At 41.9% G+C, this 25171-nt stretch overlaps 1 protein-coding gene across 23 annotated transcripts in view; it reads left to right on the plus strand.

Annotated features, from left to right (window-relative positions):
* Positions 1-25171, plus strand: part of Trim9 (tripartite motif containing 9) — a 120478-nt gene that overhangs the window by 37564 nt on the left and 57743 nt on the right. For all 23 annotated transcript variants that reach the window (XM_034514560.2, XM_076941794.1, XM_076941796.1 and 20 more), the window contains exons 2-3: positions 21590-21685; positions 23530-23652. In XM_034514560.2, the coding sequence (XP_034370451.1) occupies positions 21590-21685; positions 23530-23652 (219 nt within the window). The remainder of the gene's footprint in view (positions 1-21589; positions 21686-23529; positions 23653-25171) is intronic.

The raw sequence follows: 25171 nt of genomic DNA on the forward strand, positions 1-25171 counted from the left end.
TTGTATTATGTTCCTCCGCTAATTACACCCACGATAGTGAGTTATGTAAATGCATGTCTTCTAGGGAGCTTTGCACGAAACTTCCCCCATCTTCAGTGTGCAGTGGAGGCAGGCCAGGCAAGGCCTGCTAGCTCTTGCCGAATTCAACCCAAATTCCTCTGCATAACTTGTCTCCACTGCCATAGTTTTGACTAAGAGCAACACAGTTCCTTTGATATCAGGGGGAAAGCAGGGCCCACTGAGTACTGCAGAAGCTTTCTTGTCTTAGGAGAGCTTCATGGGATAAATTAGGGTTCCAGCAATCAACAGCCACCAAAGCCACCCAGACCAGTGGTTTCCATGTCCATCATCCTGAAAACTTGAAGAATAAATTTTATGAACAGAAAGACAAGTTTTTAGAAAGGAGTTTTATTGTAAGAAAGAACTTAAGAGAATAGAAACAAGCTAAGCTCCTGTGAAGCAAAAGCCAATCCTGAAAGGGTTGCACTGAAATGTCTTTTTCTTGAATTAACAAGGCTTCACTGGGCTGCAGAATGGCATGTCCAGTAGTCTCTTCCACAAGGCATGACTAGCTTCTCTATCCCTCATGTTGGGCCTGGTTTCTAATGTACCCTAATATGTATTTTCCAAGAGAGATATTTGTAAGCAAGCTTAGAAGACATGTAAGATCATTTCTGTCATGTTTGTTGGGTTGGAACAGATTCAAGGAGTGGGAACACAGATCCCCCTCCTGATGGTGGGTCACGTTATTGCAAGTACATTTAGAGAAGGATTAATACATGGGTGTGAGCATCTTCAGAAAATACAGTCTTCTATTGGGCAGGTTTCCTGCAGTCAGATCTTTGTAACTGTTAACTCAGATCATAACCCTGATGAAGACTTTTTACCCATAATCTCTTCCAGACAGACTCCTCTTTTTATTATAAATAATAATTGAAATGTCTGTGTTAATATTATATTACCATACCCACATACTTGATTTTAATAAATGAACAAGCAATGGTGATCAATCTTTCTAGGAACATTTCCAAGTTGCCCCAAGCATTGTAGTAGCACTGGAATAAACACATGGGGAGACCAGGAAGGCAGGACCACACTTAGCTAGGTGCCCACCGATTAGACACCCTCACTGTGCTGCAAGTCACAGTGAGCCCTGATGTGATCTCAGTCTGGATAACTAACATGAAAAGTCTATCATAGTGTTTATGCAGGCTGTGTTCTTGGAAACAACATGCTGGGATGGGATGAGTATTAATTTATAGCTTCAGGATCCAACCCAGTCATTTGCTTTCAAATTCCTCAACCACTTAGGCCAAACTCAAAAATCATCAATTTTTGCAAACTGAAGGTGGGGGAAGTTTCATACAAAGCTCCCTAGAAAACACAAAGGACACATCAAAGGACTCAACATTCAGGGTAAATAGACACAAATGGGCTGTAAGGCTTGCCTTGAGGAGCCCTGGACACAGGTGAACTGTGCTAGTGATTCAATAATCCCGACCTTCCCTAAGCTAGCACAATACAAACCAAGAATACTGTGTGTGGTTGCTAGTTGGGAACTTTGATAACAAGTTAATAATGGTGATGGTGCAGCTAACAAAGCTCCCAGGCACCCCTGCACCATCTCTTCCCATGGCCTTGTCCACAGCCCCACCTGGCTAGAATACTTAACCTCCTCCCTTTTCCTGCTGAGTTTGCTTCTCTGAGAATTCTGCATCTCTTGAGCCTTGGCTCTTTCTGAGGCCCTTCTGAAGCCCTGTCTTCAAACTAGAGCCTGCTGCTTCTTTGTGTTGTCCCCACAGCACCTTGTGTACACATTACACATGACCACTCTTGATCACTGATGCTTACAGGAACACACCACCATAATATCCTTTTGTGTTTGTTTTCCTGCCCCTCCTTCTAGAACATGGCTTCTCAAGACCAGAGCCTGGGTTGGATTGGGCTTTATAGTAATGAGCCAATGCCTTTCCTGTGGGATATACTTGGGGAAAGGATCTGATAAATGGACAGGCAGACAGACATATGGGAGCATTCCTAACTGCCCCACTTCAGGAAGAAAGCTTGAAAACCTCTCCCCCAGCATCCTGATACTGTACTGGGAAATAGATGCCTCTCTTCTTAGACTCTCACAGTGAATATGCTTCTGTCTGTGAGACCCGGGAGGTGAGAATCTCCAGCGCTGGTCTTTGCACTCAGTATGGCCTGAACTTCATGGACATGTAATATTCAAAAGGCAGAGATCATTTCAAAACACAATGGTTTCCCCCTAAGATTCTAGAAAATCATTTAACCCCAAAGCCTTATGCTTTCTTTGTAAAACAGTTGCTGAGTATAATTTGGTACAGCTTAATTTTCAATTTCCTAACTTTATCAAGGGTGAGTAAAATTTAGAAAATGGCATTTTGGAGCAAGATGTCAATCAGAGGAAAATAGTGTCCGTGGTGTCTGGATGGGGGCATATAACATACAGATAATACAAGGACTGTAAAGTGGGTTCAATTGGAATAAATTTAATTCAAAGCACAACTCTCACCTCAATGAGAATAAAAGGTAGTTTATTCTGGACCCAAATACAAGTGATGATGGCCCAGAGCAGGTTTGGGTTACCCCTGATCCCTACGTTTCCTGGAGCTTTTGAACCAGAAATAGCACCAGAACAGGTCAAGGCCTTTTAAAAATACATTGATGGAAACATTAGAGAGGCAGGTAACAGCCAGGCAGACAGGCCCCAGATGTGGTCTGAGAGCATCATTCATCCTTTGATTGGAGTAGAATAGGGTTTCCCAAGTTAATACATTCCAACAGATTTTATCTTTTTATCAGAATGTTGTGTCTGACTCAGAGATGGGCAAGGAATGGCTCCTTAGGGGAGCTAAAGGTAGCCAGGAACAAGTGTAATCGGGGCTGGAACTGCACCATTCCAAACTGTCACCAGTCACTGGAGTTTTAATCCATCAGCCTTTGTGGACACAGCTTTTTTGCAGGAATTTTCACTATATGCGTGTGTACATATATATGTATATGGTGTGTGTGTGTATATATATAATGTGTGTGTCATTCATATATATGTCATATATGTATCAAGTCTTATTACATATATGTCATGTGTGTATATATATGTATATATTCAAAATAAATTGTTCTTTCATTGTGAATGATATGAGAAATTATACTAAAAGCCATATACCTCCCAAATGAAAGTCTTGCCTTTATTTGTATATTCTTCCTTGCCAAAACAAATATAAAAATATAAGTGATCCAGGTTTCCCCCTTAGTGTTGGCATGCACCGTTTTTGTGATGTTTTCTTGCCAGATACAGATGGCTATATTTGTGCCTTTTCTAAGTGAGGCCTCATAACCCTTGAGTCATACCCCATCCTGTTTCTCTTTTCACTTCAAGGCCAGACCTCTCAACCTTGCTGGTTCTGGGTATGTCGTGAGCATAGAAGCATAGGCAGCCAGGTAGCTTTCTGTGGTGCCTTTGTTGGGATAGTGACTTCGCACATCTACAGAATGATTTTCTAAGTTGTGAGCTGTGTCCATTTCTCTGCTCAGCACAGCTTTCTTTCATCAGCCCCCAGGAGCTCTGGTGAGAGACAGAATAGACAAACACATGTAGCAGCAGAGACAGGTGCTGTTGAGGGTGTGACCACCACTTACCTGGGGCAACCCAAGACAGGATCAGTGAAAAGGGACAGAGGACTCTGGGAAGAGGCTAAATGTGCAGGGGCCCAGAGTCTCAAGTCCACTAGCACCTTCAGGTTAAATGCTGGCCCACAAGTGGTACCAGCCAGTGCTCGAGCAATGGCACCATCTATGTCTGCCATCAAACACTCAATCTGAGACCACTTATTGCTCCATGCCTTTCTGGGCAATCTCTCTTTTCCTATACTTACCCTATTGCAGTGTTATCGCCTTCACATTTCACAGTGTAAGACCCAATGCTGTGCTGGGCACTCAGTGTGCTCTGCTGCGCTGTCACAAATACTGCATGGATATTGAGCTAGTTCACAGCCAGGCTTCCATGCTGTGGGCAGGTTCATTAGCCCAGTTTGCTAAGGAAGAGACCAAAGTTTTCCATGGCCAGTGTTCCTCAGGTTACATCAGAGAGCTCTAGGCACCCACACCTGCACACTTCTTCCTTGACCCTAAATGTGATTGTTATTGAAAGCGTCCCAGGCCTTCCAGGTCTTCTGTGAGAGAAAAAGGTTCTATTACAAAACAGAAATCCAAGACTATACTATGCTATAGGCTTTTCGCTTTTGAAGTAGTGTTCTCTCTCTCTCTCTCTCTCTCTCTCTCTCTCTCTCTCTCTCTCTCTCTGGTGTGTGTGTGTCTGTGTATGTGTGTGTCTGTGTGTGTCTGTGTGTGTGTGTGTGTGTGTGTGTGTGCATGCATGCGCATGCACGCGCATTCAAAGCTGACTCTCCCTTTCCACCATGTGGGACCTGAGAACCAAACTCTGACCATGGAGTACCTTTACCCATTGAGCAATCTTGCCAGCCCACTCTCTTTTTAAATTGAAGTGATACTCATTTTGACTTCATATGCAGTTGTAAGAATACACAGAGAGTCCTTGATGGTTTTCTTAGTTGTTCCCACTGGTAACATTTTGCAAAACAATAGCAGAGTCTCACAGTACTACTAGATATAGATATTGGTAAATTCTACTAATTTTATTCAGATTTCCCAATTTTACATGTAACCTTCTGTGTATATGTTGTTGAATACAGTTTTATCACCTGTAAAAGTTTGTGTAGCTATAATTGTCAGGATAATAAATAGTCCAAATTCACAAATATTCTTTCTATTGCCCCCTTTTCTAGCCCACAATCTACCTGTTCCATTCACCTCCACCCTACCCCTATACCAGGCAGACACTAAATGCTTTCATTTCTAAAATCCCATTACAATGCTGTGTTTTACATAGCTCTTATTTTGAAATTTACCTTTGGCTCAGTAGGTAAGAATACCTCCTTTGAAAGCATGGGGACCTGAGTTCAAATCCCTAGAACCATGTTAAAAGCCAAGCATGGTGGTATGTACCTCTAACCCCAGCATTATGTGGCAGAGACAGACAGATCCTTGGAGGTTGTTGACTAGCCTAGCCCAGTAAGATCTGAGTTCAGTAAGAGATTCTGTCTTAAGGTGATAAGGTTGAAAAGAGAGAAAGATCCTACATCTTCCTCTGGCCTGCACACACACACACACACACACACACACACACACAAATCCCTTTTGACATTTTAAAGGTTGTAACCTATTGAAAAAAGCACTCATCTAGCTAAATCTTTTCTTTCTTCCACAAGGACGTTGTGTGAAAGTCATTAACTTCTTTGTATAACCACATAATAGTTGGCTTGGTGGTGTTTGTTCCATGTGTGAACTCACAATGGTTTCCAAGAACTGCAGTTTTCATGTGAAATGAGCAGAACTCTATTTGCAGTAATGACTTCAAGGCTTTGTGACTTCACTAGTTCCTGTGGAGCCTCCCACGTGTCCAACCTCATTTAGGTTTTCTGTATCTGAGCTTGTTAACGTTTACCAGGGAAACATCAATTTTTTTTGTAGTAGCTTTACAGAGATATGATTCACTTACCAAAAAAGGGTCACCCGCTTAGTAGGTTTTAGAATAGTCACTGAGTTGGATGAACAGCACAGCCATCTTAATGAGGAGCTTTTCAGCCACCCTGGAGAGAAAGCCAGTGCTCACCCACAGTCACTCTCTGTTTCCCACTCTATCCTGTCGCTGACATTTCCTTTTCTTACCTGGACATTTGATTTGCTTGGTACCAGGGGACATGGTGACCTTCTTCATCTTGCTTTGTCCACTCGGCATCCTCCTAAGGGTCAGCCATGTCATTGTATGTATAGGCACCTTCCCCCCTCTTGATTGTAGAGTATTCCACTCTGCAGATTCATTCATCACTTGGTGGTCATTTGGATTGCTTTAAAGACTTGTATGTGGGTGAGTGTTTTTACTTCCCTGAGTAACACCACTCCCTTTTCTGTAGAGCTGAGGTGTTTTTGCACACTCACCAGCAAGGATCAAGCATTGTAACTGCATCTTATTACTGACACTTCTCCCTGCCTGCCTCCTTTGTTGTCTTCATCCTAGTGGGTGTGAAGTGGCATCTTGGTGGATTTTGTGCTTTATTTATATACATGGTGTTCTTTGCCATCAGAGGCGATTTAATTTGCTTATTCTAGAATTAGATGGTTTCCACATCCCTTTAAAAAGTACATAATATTTTTATTAATTCCTTGAGAATCTCATACAGTTTATTTTGATCATATTTACCCATGACTCTTCCCTTAACTCTTTCCAGATCCACCTCCACCTTTCTACCTCCCACCAACATCATGTCTTCTTTTATTTTTCTTTTTAAATAACCCATCACGTCTGATTTGTGCTACCCACATACTCCTGGGTGTGGGACCATCTACTGGAGCATTTTACACCATCTTGTCCTTTTGTGTCTGGTAAGGTTCAGTCAAAGAATTGAAACCACTAAAAGATATAAGTGAATGGATGAAAGGGTGGAGGGAGAGAAAGAGGGGTATGGGTAGACGGACTTGAAAGGGTTTCCTTGATGCCACTGTGAGCAGAACTGTTTGCAGTCTCTATAATGTCCCCACATGTTATCTTGCAAGCTTGCAGGCCACAGAGGGGCTCTGTGGGCAAGCAGGAAAGATGGGTGTGGTATAGAGGAGAGTAAGAGAACGATGAAAGCTTCAAGCACCAGCTGCAGCCTGGAGGGTGGCCTTAACCCTATTTTACTTTGTGCTCTTTGATGATATGATAAAAATGACTTACAGGCTCTGGGGTCTTTTTTTTTTTTTTTTGTGGAACTCAACACACTCACATGCATGCGTATGCACACATGCACGTGTGTGCACACGGGCACTCACATACACCTGGTATAGTATTTTTCCCCCAGCAAGTTTCCTATGAAGCTTCTGTGTCACCCCTCTCCTTTCTCCTCTGGCTCTTCAGCATCAGACCCCAGGGGAGAGCAAATGAGAAGTCACTGTGTCTGTAGAGACTGAGAGAGTACACCTGCAGTGCTACAGAGACATTGGAATGTTACAGGTCCAGCATCCACCTTACTCTAGGCTAGTGCAGCACCCTCCCAATTGCCATTTCTTGCCCATCTCCATGTCAGAACTCACATCTTGTCACTAATAGATAAAAACCTTTTGGAATCTACTAACTCAACAGACCCACTGGCTTCCACCAACCCCAAAGCTGTCATCAGATTAAATTGTAGGCCTATGGAAGAGCTTTTCCCAACCTGCTGTAATCCTCTCTTATGTACTTTCAATGTATTTTAAACTTGTCTTGATCTATCACTTTCTTTGTTCTGCAAAACTATACAACTTCATGAAACTCCTTCCTTGTAATATGGAATTTGGGATAACTTAAATCTGTGTCCCTGGGCCATAGTCACTCAAGATGAAAGCTCTGCTTTTGTTTTTGTTTTTCTTGTTGCTGGTTTGAGTTTTTTGTTGTTTGTTTGTTTGTTTGTTTTGCATTAACACTACTTAGTCTTCTAGGTAGAAAGCTAGCTTTCTAGCATGATAGCAGATGCAATATATGCATCAGGGCCTCAGCGTTAACTGCAGGCTGAGATGATGTCCTGTTACGTTTAGTTTTGCAGTCCAAGAGATTAAAACCAGGAATTGGAACATGATAGGCAAGTGTTCTACCACAGAGTGATGTACACCTAGTCCTTTTATGTTTTAAGCCTGGGATGGTGGATTGTGGGGTGCATGAGCACATGGGCACACACGCACACACGCACACACATGCACACATACACACACACGCACGCACGCAAACACACACCTGCATTAGAGAGAAGCCAAGGTTAAAGGCAAGAGGTGAGAAGGCCATCCCCATGTTTATGCTTCATGCAGAAAATGCTAGGACCATGTCTGGATATGGGGAGTAGCTAGCAGCAACAAAGCAGATCATGCTCAGTGTCTTGGGGAAGGTGCATGGTACGGGAACATCAGTTCCTCTACCATTTCTAGTAGGACAAGGCTGCCAATGGCCTCACAGGAATATTCCTATCTCAGAAAGTAAGATGTCCAGGGGGTGGGGAGAAGACTTCATCCTACAAGACTGACTCAGGTTTATCTTTTAGCCTACAGTGACATTAAAGTGACTTCGAGACCCCCTCCTTTCCTCACCAACATTGTTCCTGCACTTGGAAGTCTCCTGAACTACAGTCTCATTTGACAAACAGAAATGAGAGATTTAAAAGGGGAATCTTTAGTTTGGATAAAAATTTAATGTGAACAAATTCCTATGAAAGGATAATGAGTTTTTGATGGAGGAGTATAAATGGCCCCAAGGGATAGGTTAAGAAAACCAGGGCAGGATGCCATGTGGAGAGGTTGGAATGTGTCACAAGTGGCAGCCACCATCTTCTTCTGGGTGGGGACAGCACAGGCTATGTATTGAGCAAACTGCACAGTGGCTTTTAAAACCATTCTCTTAGTATATGTGCCACCATGCTGGGGGCCAATACAGCCTCTCTCTCTGCCCTCTGTGGTGAGGAGCCATATCAGCGGAAGCTGTGCATGCTTCCTCAAATCTGTGCTGACAACATCATCTGTCTTTGGTGAGCCTGCTGCTTCATCAGGGAAGACACTATTCAGAAGAAACCCCTAACCTCAGTGTCCTCAGGGATTTGAGGCCACATGGAATTCATTTGGTGAATTATTTTCTACTAGACTGAGAGCTTTTATATATATATATATATATATATATATATATATATATATATATATGTAAAAATTATTCATTTATATGAGTGTTATTGGCAAGTATATCTATAAAATACTATTTAAAACACTTATTATGTTTGACTTAATTCAATTAAAAATTTGAGATGTTTTGATAGATTTTAAAGTAACATAATAATAAAGTAACAGGGTTGCTAAGGAGGAGAAATGGAGGTAAATGCACAGTAGTAACTTATAACCGTAACCAAGCAGCAGATAGAAATTCTTGCCTCCTGGCCACATTCAGACTAGCTTTGGAAACCTCTCCTTTCAAGGAAAGAGGAGGAAAGGCAGGTTATAAGGAACATGTTCTTAGATCAGACCCCTTCTCTCTACTTTGGACTGAACAACTCCTGCTATTTGTGAGAGAGCCATGTTCTCCTCCAGGTTCTGGAATAGAGAAGTCTGAGTGCTGCCTAGCCAACAACTCAGGCCTCTTTCTCTGTGTGACTTCATTGGAATATCCAGCCATCCCTCACATCACACTACCTGCCCCTGCTTGTGCACCCTGCTACAGGCTCTTCTTAGGAAATCATCACACAGTTATTCAGTTGCTCACAAGATCAGCCAGGTCTCGTGGCAAGATGTATTTCTGCAGGAATCAAACCTTAGATTCTACCTCACTGAGAAAAAACTGTTGTCATGGAAACCATTACTATTTTCACTAGGATGGGGCTGCAGTTCACTTGCACAGAAACAGACTGATAAAGATACTGAGCATAGGATGATAAAATTCAGATGCAGTAAAATCCATTTTTGTGGGTAATATTGATCATCCCTATTCATGTTATTATAGACAGAAATCAGCTTGTAAATCCTGGATCCTTGCAAAGCTGTCGGTTCTGGTAAGGCAAAATCTAAATCTAACATAGACACTAGCTAAGATACCCCAAAGTTTGTCAGCTGTTAGAAGATTGTGTTTTAATTTGTTGTGAAACAGTATTAAGAGGGAGAGCTGTGTTATGGATGATTGCCTTTCTTTATGTTTGAGGTTTTAAAATGCAATGTTGGGGTTATCAGAGAAGTTTGTGTGTTTTGCTATTAATACAAAAGAAATAAATGTCTCAAACTCATAGTCAAAGACAGGAATAAACCACATGTGCCCACATGCTCCCTTTACAAACTAGTGGTATCGTGCCACTAGTGGCCAGGAGGGACTCTTGTGTGTCACAGGCCTTATTATGTTTGTGCTACTCTGAAGAGTAGAATACTTCTCAGGATTGGGGAAGGTGTGCAGAGATAGTCTGTGTTAAGGCATTCCTCACTCTAGAGTCTAGATCTCCTACTCCCCTGAAGGATCACCTCTGCTGTAGTTACTTTTCTCATCAGTGTGATAAAACAGCTGACAAAGGCAAGCTAAGGGAGGAAAGATTTGTTGTGACTTGAAGACCCAGGGGACACTGCCCAGGTGAAGGGGAACACATGGAGGTCAGAGCAGGAAGCACAGAAAGATGAATGCTGGCACTCTACCCTACCCCCTTTCAACCAGGGATCTCAGCCTATTTAGGGTACCATCACTATGTAGGGTAGGCTCTCTTACCTCAGTTTAATCTAGATAATCTCTCACAGGCATATCCAGAGATTTGTATCTGTAGTGATCCTAAATTTCATCAAGTTGGCAGTCAAGATTAAGGATTAGGACCTAGTTTCCAATTAGGCATAAGTAAAACTGTGCTTGTGGAAGAGACTTGGCCTCTGAGAAATAGCATTTGCCATGTGATTAGGTTTTGAATGTTTCTGGGTCCCAGCAGCAGAAGGAAAACTGGAAACTTGGTGTGGGGAAGTGCACCCAGAAATTGGAGCATCCCTTTGGTTCTTGGCTGATGTTAGCTAAGGATCAGGATGCCTCTCCTATAACACGTTCCCAAAGACTAGAAACCAGAGGAGAAGAGGGGAGCTTTAAATACAGTGGAGAACTAGAAGGGGTCCAGGGGGGAAAAACACTAGGAGATAAATAGGAACCTGGTGCTTCAGTCTGTCCACTGAGAGGCTTTTTGTTGGTGTAGATACAAAAACTGAGTCTGCCCAAGATAACAGCCAACCAGGGAAGAAACAATTAACCACAGTTAGTTTCTGTCAGTTTTAACTCTTCAATACAAGGATATCCTGTGTGGCTCCAAATTCAGGATAACTGTTTGAGATCATTAGGAAGCCTCAGGCAAAGCTTATCTCTTCCCCAATTAAATATTAAATATTAAATATCACACTGGCAATGTTTAAGTGTACATCTGAAAACTGAGATTAAAGGCATGTGAGCTACCACCACTGCCAGCTCACAAAGCCAGCCTTTAGATTAGTACTGGGGAGTGAAGAGCTTGTTTAGCAAATGCTTTAGGCAGCTCTCTGTATGCCAGGACGTCTTCCAAATGCTTTGCAAATACCACCAGTGAGAATTTTCCCCTAAGCCAGGAAAAGATCATTAGGAAGCCTGGGGCAAAGCTTATCTTTCCCCCAACTAAATATTAAATACCACACTAGCAATGTTTAAGTGTACTTCTGAAAACTGAGATTCTATATTCTAATGTTTTTCTATGATTTATTTTATGTACGTTTGTGTTGGGCTGAGTATATATGTGTGTGTGCCAGGAGCCTTCAAAAGCCGGAAGAGAGTGTTGGATCCCCTGGAACTGGAGTTGCAGGATAATTGTGAGCCATGTGGGTGCTGTGAACTGAACGAGGTCATCTGCAAGAGCAATCAGTGCTATTAATCTGTGAGCATCTCTCTAGCCCCAAGATTAATTGATTGACTGATCTGTTTTCTTACCAGACTGCAAATACAAATACACCATTGATGCTATTTGAAAAGATTCCTCTTACCACCTTCTATGGGAATATAAATGATAATTCCCCCTGGGCAATTTTGGCAACTTGATTTTCAAAACTCTCTAAATATGAGTGCTTGTTGATCAAGTATTTTCACCTCTAGAAGTAGGAATAATGTACAATATAGTCAAATAGTTATAACCGGAATTTCATTTTAGCTTTTTACAATAGTGTGAAAGCAATCTAATTATGAAATAAGAGATTAATTATGTGGATTGCAAGGATGTACAAAGTGCATGACACTGCAGCTTTGAAGTTAATAGCATGGACCCTAGGCCCAGACTGCTGGGCTTGGAAACCCTGCTTTAAGCCTTAACAGAATTGTTTATTCAGAACTCAACCTTCCTGTTAGATTCTATCAGCTGCAAAAATGGTCTCAAAAACCAAATGAGACAATATATTTAAAATATTGCAAATAGTAGCTGGCATATAGTGAGTATTGTCTAAGTGTTTCATGGCTATTAAAAAGTAGAAAGATATTTGTGTTACATTAAATGAAGAATGCAGATTTCAAGACAGTAATTGATACCCGGCATGACCCCAGTTTTGATGATATTCACTTGGGTCCACATATAGATGTATAAAAGTTACCAAAGGCAAATATCAAGGTGTTTTAGGTTGTCCTTCTAAATTCATTACCTAGTTTTTCAGAAATGAATTCTGCTTTTGAAATAAGAAAAAAAGTTATTTATTAAATAAAAACTTGTCTTCACTAGCTAGCCTCCCCCGCCACTCCCCTCTCTGTATGTGTCTGGAAACTCAAGGGGTTGATGAGTGGGCTTCCCTGTTTTAACAGTTTAACCCTGAGTCTCGAAGGAAGCAGTGAAGACCTTCCTATGTACAAAGTACATTTCCGTGACTGACTGACTGGATTACATTGATTTCTAATAGCATGCTTTTAACTGGTCAACAAAAGTCCTCATTGTGTAACTGAAATTTTTCGTTTCGAGAGCTGAAAAATCATGATCCTAAGCCTGTTTGCTCATCTCAGAACTGTTCCCAGAAGAATCAGACAGAAGACTGCTGCCCTAGCTGCAGGAACAGTGTGCAGCAAGAACAAGACTGCAGCAAAGGAAACCCAAAGAGGATGACTCAAAGTCTGCTGGGGACAGCTCTCCACAGAAGACAGCATGTGTGGAAAGTCGGTGACTTCCTCTCTAGACAAATAAAATCCAGTATTTGCTCACCACTTAGCCGAGCGCAGATGTTTCTGAGCCTGAGTGGTGCATACACAGCATCTGCCTAACATCACACATTTCCCAGTTAGACGATCCACAGACTTGTGTGTCCTCTGCCCAGTCCTGTGCAGAGTGATGCTGTAGGCACAGCCTGCACCCTGACACCTGATAAAGCTTCCTGCCTTCAGTCACAGCAAACCCTGTGTGAAGTCTCACTGTCCCAAGCACAGCAAGCAAGGAGCCAAGGAGACCGGCCAATCAGTTTCACCTGAGACACTAAACTCTGGGCAAAAGTGGCAGTTTGTTTTTCCTGTGTCCTGAGGCCAGAATTGGCTCCTTTTATCTTACTGCAGAAAAAGCCCACAAAGTAGAAATAAGTCTCTAGTTTGAGAACTTGTTGTTCAGTGCATAGAAATTTCTAAAATTTGGTGGGTTGTGACTTCAGAGTCTAATGTTTAAATTTTGACCAAAACTGGCTGTATCTTGCTGGAAAAGTGGCTATTTTACTTATTTAAAGTATTTTTTGCTTTTACTGAGAGGTAGAGAAACTGTTAGCTCTATAATAATAGAACTTTTATTTATTTTTTCTAGTATTTTATTTTTATTTATGGTCTTTTTTTAGTGTTTATAATCAAACCCAAGGCTTGTGGACACTAGATAAGCACTCCATTCCTGAGCTACATACCCAGCTCATGGTTTGGGGAAACAGGGTCTCCCTTTATAATTTAGGTTGGTGTAAATTTGCTACATGGCCCAGCATGGCTTCAAACTCTAGAGTCTACTGACTCTGCCTCCCAAGGACTGGACAGCTGTGCTTCATCACCCAAGCCTTTGTGTGTGTGTGTGTGTGTGTGTGTGTGTGTGTGTGTGTGTGTGTGTGTGTGTGTGTGTGTGTGTGTGTGTGTCTGTGTGTCTGTGTGTGTCTGTGTGTCTGTGTTTGTATTTGTGTGTGTGTGTGAGTGTGTGTATATGTGTGTGTGAGTGTGTATGTGTGTGAGAGAGTGTGTGTGTCTGTCTATGTATTTTTGTGTGTATGTGTGTGTGTTTGTGTGTGTATGTATATGTGTGTGTGTCTGTATATGTATATGTATTTGTGTTTTTGTGTGTAGGGGTGTGTGTGTATATGTATGTTTGTATGTGTGTTGTATGTGTGTGTGAGTGTGTGTGTGTGTCTGTGTTTGTATTTTTGTGTGTATGGGTGTGTGTTTGTATGTGTATGTATATGTGTGTGTCTGTGTATGTATATGTATTTGTGTTTTTTTGTGTATGGGTGTGTGTGTGGATATGTATGTCTATATGTGTGTGTGTGAGTGTGTGTGTGTGGTATTGTAGTACTGAGGATTGAACCTAGGGCATCAAATATGTTAGGCAATCATCCTACCTTTGAACCCAGACCTCTTTTTACTTATTCTTTTGAGAAAGGGTCTCACTAATTGCCCAGGCTCTCTCTGTTTGTTGTATATTCCAAACTGGCCTTGCACTTGAGTAGCAAGGATTAACAGCTTATGCTATCAGGCCCAGCTATTTTATTGGGGTTTTTTCCCTAACACAAGTTACTATCTGCCATGGTATTATTTCATAGACACTGATTAAGTTCATAAATCATAGAAAAGTATAATTGCTTTCTGAATTAGTTCTGTTTCAGTCCCAAACATTGCAGTGCCCTACCAAACAAAGTTTATTTCTTCTTCATATTGTGTGTCAGGCAGCCTGAGGTTCTGGACCACAAATCCCTTCACTCTGAAGCTCTCGGACACTCTCTGAGATAAGTCCAATGGTAAGCTAAACTGGCCTATACCAACTTACAATCAAAAACGTCTCTTGTCAACTCCAGTGTTGTCATGTTTTAAAGTTAACTCTATTACTATCACATAAAAATTGGCAACAGCTACAAATCAAAATAATTTTTGAGAGCTGATTTATTAATACAACACTGATTTGTATGTCAAAGATGATGAGCTGCAAAAAAACAAAAACAAAACAAAAACCCCATAAAATCTTATCAAACTAGCAAAAATCACATGACCAAGGATAACAATGGGACCCTGCAGGAGGTACTGCAGATTATGTGACAAAAGATCCACAACATACCTCAGTATTTAAAGAACTATAATTGACTAAAACCCAAATAGAAAGATGTGGTCCAAGTATCCAGTGATTTCTATATGTGTGTTTCATATTTTCCTTATAAAAAGAAGGTGATGTAATGAATACTCTGATGTGCCCAGCATTATTAGACGCATCTTCCATGCCTCCCTTCCTGTTTTCCTGGTCATACTGTTTTTATACACTTACAATTATTGTCTTCATGTTGAAGAGGAGGAGTCTAAAGCTTAGATTGGATCTCTAGACACAGACTCACACAGTTTCCTAGGTGTGGATAATGGTTTAGCACTCTTGGCATCTTCATCTGCAAGGAACTGAAGCAGCCAGGTTTGAGCAGAGTTGGGAGTTGACCTGTAGTGACCTCAGCCAGTCTACAGGAATTTTCTCTGCAGTTAGGATAGTCCTTTGGCATTGGGATGCCCATGGATGGGAGACAGCCTTTATCACAACAGTTCCCTCCACACAAGAGCAATTCCTAGTGCTGTCTGTCAGCATCCAGTGCTCCCAGCAGCTCTGAGGATGCATAGCACTAGGAGAGAATTCTGGGCAGAGCATCTCATTGTGCACTACAGTTATAAATGTGCCCATGATCACACAACTAGCAAAATGCTGGAATTCAAATGCTGGTCTGTCTGACTTTAAAGTGTGTCTATTTAACTCTAGTACTATATTGGTCCCCGATGTCCTATCTATCTGATTTGGTTGCTAGTATCTGATAGAACAGTGACTTTCTGATACATTTTTATGGCTTAAAAATGAGTAAAAGTTGGCACAATTGGATATGAATTTAAAAAAAAAGAAAAAAATGGGACCATGCATTCACTAGCTTTTGCTGTATGTTTATGAATGCAGGTTTAGCAATGAGGAAAAGTGATTATATATAAGGGTATATCAGGTTAAAAGCCTTCCATATGTTTATTCCCTGCACAGGTCAGAGTCAAATTCATAATAAACATGGTAAGCCTTGTGTAATGTCTGAGAAAAGTGAGGGCTTGATATGGAGCTACATCCCCCTGAGGGCTCTCTCACATATGCTTCAGGTGCCTTCAAGAAGGGACACTCATCACACAAGAACTGCAGGATCTTTCTGGATCACAGCCAGGGTTAACAACTGCCAACAATAAACAAAACTAGAAATTAAAGATGTGTCTATCCCTGCGTCAGAGAAAACAGCCTAACAAGAATTAAACCAACATTCCTTTGTACTGAAGGTGACTGAAGGATGTGTTAAAGGGAGAGGATGGGGGAGCAGTTGGGATAAACAGGAGTGCAATATAGCCAAGGTAAACAAAAAACTGTAGTTGGAAGAGATGGTCCATGGGCGAGGGGTTCATCGTAGGAATATAATGCCATTGTGTTACTCCAAGTCCTAAAGACCAAGGCTGAGGTCTAATGGAAATGGGGTTCCAGGAAGCCCTGCTAAAGTTTGGGCAAGAAGACAATCTTTGTCTCAACCAAATTAGCAATGAAGATGGGTATGAGGCTCAGTGTTGATTGTGAACCAGACAAGATCTGCAATTATCTAGCAGACCATCCTCCAGGAACACCCTAGAGGATGAGCTTGATAGGTTATTCATAATGAGAAGACACAAAAAATAGTGGTCTGCACAGTTTCCTTGGGTTGTGTCCTAGACTGTATAAAAGGGGGACATTGGCTGGTGAGATGACTTAGTGGATAAAGGTGCTTGCTCTGTAAGCCTGGCAGCCAGAGTTCAATCCCCAGAATCCACAGAAAGGCGGAGGGAGAGAACAGACTCCACAAAGTTGTTCTCTAACCTTCATGTGTGCCACTTTGGCACATGTGCCCATATGTGTGCACTCAGGCACACGCACGCGCACACACACACACACACACAGAGAGAGAGAGAGAGAGAGAGAGAGAGAGAGAGAGAGAGAGAGAGAGAGATGGGTTTTTTATTAAAAAAAAAAAAAAAAGCTAGCTGAGTAGAGGTACTCACTGCCCTCTATGTCCTTAATACAATGCAGTGTGACCAGCTGCTTTAAACTTGTGCCACCTTGACCTTGATAGATTATTGTATCTTCAAATTGAGAGGCAAAATAAACTTTCTCCTTGAAGAGGTCACTTGTGTCAGGACTTTTGTTTGTTTTTTTAATCACAGCAATGGGAAAATGTAGTTAGGACACTGGGAGAAGTTTGTAAATAATATATAATCACTGGGGTAAGTTTGTATATAATATATAATCCTTGGGGTAAGCGTGTATATAATATATAATCCCTGGGGTAAGTTTCTATATAATATATAATCCTTGGGGTAAGCGTGTATATAATATATAATCCCTGGGGTAAGTTTGTATATAATATATAATCCTTGGGGTAAGCGTGTATATAATATATAATCCCTGGGGTAAGTTTGTATATAATATATAATCCTTGGGGTAAGCATGTATATAATATGTAATCCCTGGGGTAAGTTTGTATATAATATATAATCCTTGGGGTAAGCGTGTATATAATATATAATCCCTGGGGTAAGTTTGTATATAATATATAATCCTTGGGGTAAGCATGTATATAATATGTAATCCCTGGGGTAAGTTTGTATATAATATATAATCCTTGGGGTAAGCGTGTATATAATATATAATCCCTGGGGTAAGTTTCTATATAATATATAATCCCTGGATCTACACATGGCTCAGAATCAGATTCACATAAGATTTACTTACTGTTCCCTAGCAACAATACCTCTATGACAGTAGCTTCTGTAGCCAGTGCTTCTGCTCTGTGAGTTCTTCTTTCTTCCACCCTTTCAACAACTTAACACTAGATAAGAGAGAAAAAGAGATAGAGAAGAAAGGAAAGAGATACCTGAATAAAGCCAGGGGTCAGAAAGGGGACAATGCTATCCTTAGATTACTAGCTGCTGATTAGGGGCATCAAGTTCCTTGAGGCAAATTTGATCTTTGACATCATATCTAATTTCCTCTTCTTCCTCCTCCTCTCCCTCCTCTTCCTCCTCCTTTTCCTCCTCCTCCTCTCTTCTTCTAGCTTCTTCTTTGCCAATCTACTTAATAAACCATGACCACCAACAACCAAAAACTCACCCCTCCTCTGGGACCCTTAGCATTTATATACCCTCTAAAAAGTCCCCAGAATTCCAAACATCACACACTTGCAGAAACCATCTGCAGCTGCCAAAATATTCCCATGTTAGAACATGAGACAAATCATAGTCAGCTGCTGTAGACAATCTAAAGTAGCCCATATTCCACACCTCAGATTAAAATAAAAACATATTCTTATAATATTCCTGTGTTTTTAAAAGAAACCAAAATGTCAAAATTGTCACTACAACTTCCCCCAAAGCCAAGAGCCTCCCACCTCCTCTGATGAGTTCATACTTATGTAAACATTTCACACTCACACACAATCAGCCCATATGACCAGGGAAAGGCAAGTGGGAAGGGAAAGAGCAGGTGGGGTTTGGGTTTTGGATTTTTGGTTTTGGTTTTTCCCTTTGTTTCTGACTCAAACAATGTGCCTCCTTCCAGGGAGGCCTTGATTATTCCAAGCACATCCTGAGCCACGAAATTCATCAGGGGGTCTATGGCTGCCTTGTGGTAACACTGCCCTTCACTGTCAGAAACCACCTCAAATTAGGAAACAAATATCCAAGAAATCAAAAATTATAAATAGCCTTTGGAACCATACCTTTTTCCCTCCCAAGACTATGTCCAGCCAAGGATGCTGAGAGGCAAACTCACATCATGAATTTGTACCTTCAGTGCACATGCAGAAAATTTGTAGCACTGCTCCGTGGTCCTGAATACAGAACACCTCTGCTAGCACAGGCTGGAATTAAAATGTTTTAAGGAAACCAGATCAATAATTAATAATGTTCAATCAGACATGGCTTCCAAATGTGCTCAGGAAGTTATCCTATGAAAACCTATAAATCCTTACAATACGGCATTTTCTGCTGATAAATAGCTACCAGGTTTTTCACTGCCTGCTGCAGAATTCTGCAAGTGGACAAAGCTTAAGGAAGGTTTATAGATCTCTATCTTCTCATGTAGCTGTTTATCAAATATCAAACAATTACTAGCCAGACACAAAAGGACTGAATCTAGAGGAAAAAAACATAATTTTTTTCTGCTCACTTATTACTCTGACATATAAGATCCTAGGTAAAGACAGAACTCTTTGTCTGCTACTAAATAACATTTGTAGGGGAGGGCATTTGTACCTATTTGTGCTGAGTGGGTTGTGCACTTGTACATGTGGGTGTACACATATAAATGTATGTAGAGGCCTGATGTGATTTCCTCAATCATATCCCATCTTATTTTTTGAGACAGGGTCTGTCAGTGAACCTACAGCTCATCACTTAAGCAAGGCTAGCTGGCCAGCAAGCCTCAGGATTCATCCTATCTCTGGCTTTCTTGCACTGGGATTATAGATGTGTGCCACTGAGTCTGGCTTTTTCTGTAGATGTTGAGTACATGCGTGTTCCCACTGAGTTCTTCCCAGACCCCACTAGAGCCTCTTCTAAGTATGCAACAGTAGCCAGTCAACAAATCTTTATGACTTTATATAATAATACACATTTCACAGACATGATAAATTTTAAGGTTGAAATGTAAGAAATTGGGTAGTTTAATGTGTATGTGGCCATATAAATTTGACTCCAAACTTCCAAGTACATTTACTAAGGAGACACGAAAAAGATCTCTGTAGCCCGGCACACTTTCACTCACCCCGGGGAGATAAAGAAACAGGAGTTCTAAGGATAACAGTGAAAACCAAACTTGTCTTTAGATCAGTCTCTCATTTTATTGCTGTGCTTTCCAAGGAGAACCCTTTCTTCTATTTTCTGGGATCTTGGAAATGGTTCTTAAGAAGAAAATTTACCCCCAAATGATGGTACCACTAAGACATGGTGACAAAGAGATGAATGGCCCCTTCACAACGGAGGACTCACTATGAGCTTTCTTTTGGTTGTTCTGGCATGCCCTCTGGAGGTCAGAACACACAGCAAAGGAAAGGTGAACAAAGATGTTTTCCAGTGCATCTTAATTGAGGAGTCTGTCCTTTGAATCATCAGGTGTTTATGTGCACAGAAATGAAGAAAGTAAACACGGGTTAAAACCACCCAACATTTATTAAGGATGTACCTGCACTTACAGGGTCCTGGCCTTGAAATACGGTAACTCATGCATGCCCACACTCAAGAGTAAGTAGAATTCTCATTTTATGCAGGAGGCAAAACTATGTATAATCTTTAAACAGCCAGTAGTTGGCGGCATCTACGAAAAGGGACATAATGAATGTTCCCTTAAGCACTGCCCTGTATTCAGCAGAGCCCAACCACAAAGTATTATTTCAATGCTCTTTCACCATTGGAGTAATTCAGACAAAGGTGGCTTTCTCAGGGCCACTTAGCAAAGGGCAGGGCCAGAATTTAACAGAATTACTGTTTTCCTTCTTACCCTCGTATATTACTTCCACCCAGCATTTGGCCTGCATATTTTAAAGAAAATGCCCCATTTCATATTTAATAAGATAAATATAAGAGAAAAAAATCCCAGGACTAAGAGATACTATTCTGAGGTTTTTGTCTTTTCACTGAAAAAAGAAGTAAGACATTGTACTGGTTGAGGAGATGAATGGGTTTTGGACTTTCAAGAAGGCACAGGAAGGAGAAAGAATGAGAAAGGTCTGTTGTTGCCTGAGGGAAGAGAAGGGTCTGCCCAACCTACTAGGAGAAGGCATCTTGAATCTAAATATCTTGCTAATGGCTTCAAGGAATGGAAAACTCAGTACAGAACTGAAGTAGCAGTTCCTTCTTCCCAACAGGAAGCAGGGAGGTGAGAGCCTTTAGATGCTGACCCAGAACCCAGTGTCCTCAGCCCTCCATCCTTACTGCATTGATTTCAGAAGATATCGATCTGCCTCAAAGGCAGAAAAGAGAGGAGAAGCTACACCACGACAGCTTTGGTAGACCCTCCTTTCCTGGTAGACCTTCACCTAGGCCCCACTGATCATCGTTTTGGCCATTGGCTGTCTCAGCAGACTCCAAGGCTGGAAAGCAGTGCTCACCTGTGCACTTTGCTAGGCAGTTTGGTGGCATAGAAGTTAGGAAGAGAGTGGGCCTTGGCCTTGGTTAGGAGGCTGGTGTGGGATGGACTAGAGTAAGTGCACTTGGGAGAAGGAAGAGAACCTTGGCTGGGCACAATGCCCTCCTGGCCTTTTTCTTTGTGGTTAACATTTTTGTGGCCTCAGAGCATCACACCAGATCCCAATTCCTTCTTCATCCTGCACTTGAACGTTTTCATTATTTTTTCCCTGCACTCCCCACTCTCCAAACCAGTGAACCTTTGGGCTAAGTACTGTCAATAGGAATCAATTGGCTCCCTAGTTTATTTTGTATGCCTAACAAATGTGGTAAATGATTAATTAACTAATGAAGTAAGGGCATTCTAGGTAGTATCCTGTGGCCAGGAACCTTTACTGCTTTAGAGAAGAAAATGCTCAAGAGCCCAGGGAAGCACTACCCACCTGGCTACCAGAACCCACCCCTACATGTTACCTCAAAGGCCTAACCCCAAACAAGAGGACTCAAGGCTAGCTAATGGCTCCTGGGGTTAGGAGCCTCTTACTCTGAAGCAACCCCCACGTGTCCCTGCGTGATGGCAGCTCAAGCTTTCCTTCCTTCTCTCCACAGAGCCAGCTTTCCCAGGCGCTGAATGGATTGTCAGATAGGGCCAAAGAAGCCAAGGAGTTCCTGGTGCAACTCCGCACCATGGTGCAACAAATCCAGGTATGGTGGGGGGTGGGACACAGAAGAAATTCCTGTTTCTTTCTGCCCTGTCTCCTCTACACTGGCAGACATGCATGGTGGCCAGCTTCACACATGCCCTATCTTGCGGCATCTCCTCTGACCACAAGCCAGTGTTGTCTGTCTCAGGTGCTTCCTGCCTTCCACTCAGAGGCCCTGAGTCACCACTACAGTGCATTTAGACAGAGGCCTATTTCTTTGAGAAACCCAGATTATTCCTCAGTTTCTAAAACCCAATAGTTTCCCAAGCCTCATTTTACTGAACATTAACTTGTCTTCTTCTCTCCCTCTCTTCTCCTTCTCTCTTTTTTCCTTTCTCCCTGGTCATCATTACGCTTCTTCCTTCTCTTCTCAGACTCTGGGATGTTGTCTAGACTTAGTCCCCTGACAACTATACCTTAGATTGGTTTATGTGGACACACTGACCAGTAGGTCAGCCAGCAGTTGAGAATACATAATTTCCCACTGTAGCTGGAAGGGAGGAATCACAAAAGGCCTGAGATGCCAAATAATGGCCCTTCCTCACTGTTTGCCTCCTAGAAATAACCTTAACTCTGCCCTCAGGAAACAGCTTTCCGAGTAACTGTTTAACCGTGTCAAAGCAGAAATGGATTTTTAATGTCAGCCAGCCTCTCAGAGAACCATACACTGGTTTTGTTGCTGTTTTTATGTGCATACCCATGTTAGAAGTGTTGATTCCCTAGCAGTTTTGTATACTTCCTTCTGTTTTCCAAAGCAACAAAGTTTATCAATCAGCCCTTTCTTTGCATTTGCTGGAACAAACTATGCAGCCCTAAGCTGTCCCGCCCCCTTCCTTGCCTCTTCATCAGAGCAAAGTGTTCTCTCCCTAAGAAAACAGTAGCAGAGTCTTCAAGGGGCAGGATCCCTTCTCTCCATCCCACCCACATCCTACACAGGGTACAGAAAGCTCTTAAATGATGAAAGTCCTCTTGAAGGACTTTCTCTGAGAATTCAGACTGTTGCCAGGAGAGCAAAAATTAGCATCCTTGGATCTGGTGCTCAATCTAATGCTGTCTGAGACAAAGACCCTGTATTTGAAGTGGCAGGATTTAGTATTGCAGTGTATTGCCCTTAATAAATGCCTATAAATCTAAATTGCTAGTTAAAAGAACTATATGGGTTCAAGTTAAGTAAAAACGTTATACCCAGCATTTGATTTAAATACCATGGGACCACACTCCTCCCATTTTCTATGTAGCTCCTGTGTCTCAGCAAGGTATTGTCTCTTTTCTGATTTTTTATAACAAGAAAATGCTGTTACCAATTTTTTTTCATTGTGACCTTTCTTCATGCAAGAGACAACTACTTCTGCCCATTATTCTTAGACCTTGTATACTTGTTAGCATTGGATGGAAGCACTAGATCATTGTTTAATGGGGAGGGGGGACTTTGTTATCCCCTTCTCTCTTCTGTTGAGTTTAGTAATCCTTTCTTTCTCCTGCCTTGACTCTCCTCTTTCTCCTAGATACCTCTTTCCAGCCTGCAGATCTGAGCAGAGACACCATCGAAGGACATTTGTACCACCCTACAAGCCAAAGCTTTGTTGTACTTATTATAGTTCAAACTACAGAGGTGGTTTCTTTTGATAAAAATTCATTTAAGTAGCAAATACCTATCTTTTTTACATATAAATTTAAAGCAAAATGTTTACACTAGAGTACAGTTTACTAGTAGTTAAGAAATACTCTGTACTCTATGGACAGAGTTGCTTCCCATGTCTTCAGCAGGGAGAACTAGGGTGCTCTGGTTTCCCTGGCCACCTGAGTTCCCACACATGTGCCTGAGAAGTGTGCTCTCTTGTTCAGGAAAACAGTGTGGAGTTTGAAGCCTGCCTGGTGGCCCAGTGTGATGCTCTCATTGATGCCCTAAACCGAAGGAAGGCTCAGCTGCTGGCCCGGGTCAACAAGGAACATGAGCACAAGCTGAAGGTGAGTGGCTCATTAGGGTCAGTGGGAGGCAACTATCCAACCTGCCTGGGCAATGGTGGCCAGGCACAGGAGGATCTCATTCCTCACCTGCGTGGCCTAGCCAGACAGGAATAGACACATCCCTTCATTCTCCATTTGCCCCTTCAGTTTCCTAACCAAAATTTGCTGACTGACTCTATGGGCCAGGATATGCTGTGAGTATGGAAATAACAAGATAAATAAAAATATCTGTATTCGCTCTACTCTCCCAGAAGGGGCAAATATTAAGTAAGACATCCAGGAGAAATATATCGTAGGCTAATTTTTTTTTTTTTTTTGGCTTTGTTTGGTTGGTTGGTTTGGGCAAGAAAGGGGACATTGGGTCCTAAGAAGAGGACTGAAGCTTAGATAAAGATGACCACACATAAGAAAAAAAAAAAAAGTAAAATTTATTTGTAGACTTTTCAATATAGACTTTTACCACTACAAAGTAAAATTAATGCATTATAAGTCTCAGATCCCATTGACAGAACTGGTCTTGAAGACGTGGTAACCTGCCTGTCATCCACTAGCAACAAGATAGGAAGTGGGAGCAGAAGGGAGTCCAGTGGTTGGCGCTCAGCTAAGGACCACACACGTGGCCAACAATCATCAGGCCTGGTGAGGGGAAGCTATGCAGTTACAGCCTGGGGTTAAAGTAGAAGAAGCAAGCGCCTTCAAGGCTGACTATTGGATTAGCATCAGGAGATACAGGGGCCACTTCAAGGGAAGTGGTGGGACAATGACTCAGTGACAAATATTACCCAGCAGGTCAGTCACCTAATACCAGATCTTCAAGAACAAGAGAAATATCATTTCTAAATTCAGATTCCAGTAGCTGAACCAAGGAAGTTTCAACAATAAAGACATGTATAAACACAGTGTCCAGGTTCATGGCCAGGGTGAAGGAGACCCCCAACTGTAGCCTACTTTCCTAAGGTTCCCTCCCTCTTTTGCCATCTGAAGTTCCTTAAGTGCATTCAGAGTTAAGTGGCTGCTGCCTCCCTGACCAAAGTCAGGATGGCAATGTAGTGGGAATGAAAACGTTTCCCTGTTGCCTTTTGACTTGGATTGTCACCCAGAGGACACTTCAGAATTGAGGCAAGCAGCAGGCTATGCTTCCAAACAGGCAGGGCTCATGAAAGTCTTGTCACTTAGTGAACTATGTGACCTGACCACCAGCTCGGGCTCCCTGATGCCATACTTCTTTGGGTTTTTCAGAGAGCAATGGTACAATGTTATCAAGGAGCCAGATTCTTGAGTAAACAGGATGGCAGATCTTGAAATCAGCATTTACATCTAGATTTAGGATGGGGATGGGAATGGGGAGGAGTCTCCAGAATGCAAATGTTATAGAGCCTGTGTGGGTAGCAAAGAAAGCCTGGCAATCCTGATGCTCATTTGAGAGCAGCCATACACACTTTCAGTGGTGGGTCTAGTGAGAAGTCTCTCTCGTGTTCATCTTAGGATGAACTCAAGCTGTGATTCATGGCAAATTGTG

Source organism: Arvicanthis niloticus, chromosome 11 (genome assembly GCF_011762505.2).
Source record: "Arvicanthis niloticus isolate mArvNil1 chromosome 11, mArvNil1.pat.X, whole genome shotgun sequence".
Lineage (NCBI taxonomy): Eukaryota > Metazoa > Chordata > Mammalia > Rodentia > Muridae > Arvicanthis > Arvicanthis niloticus.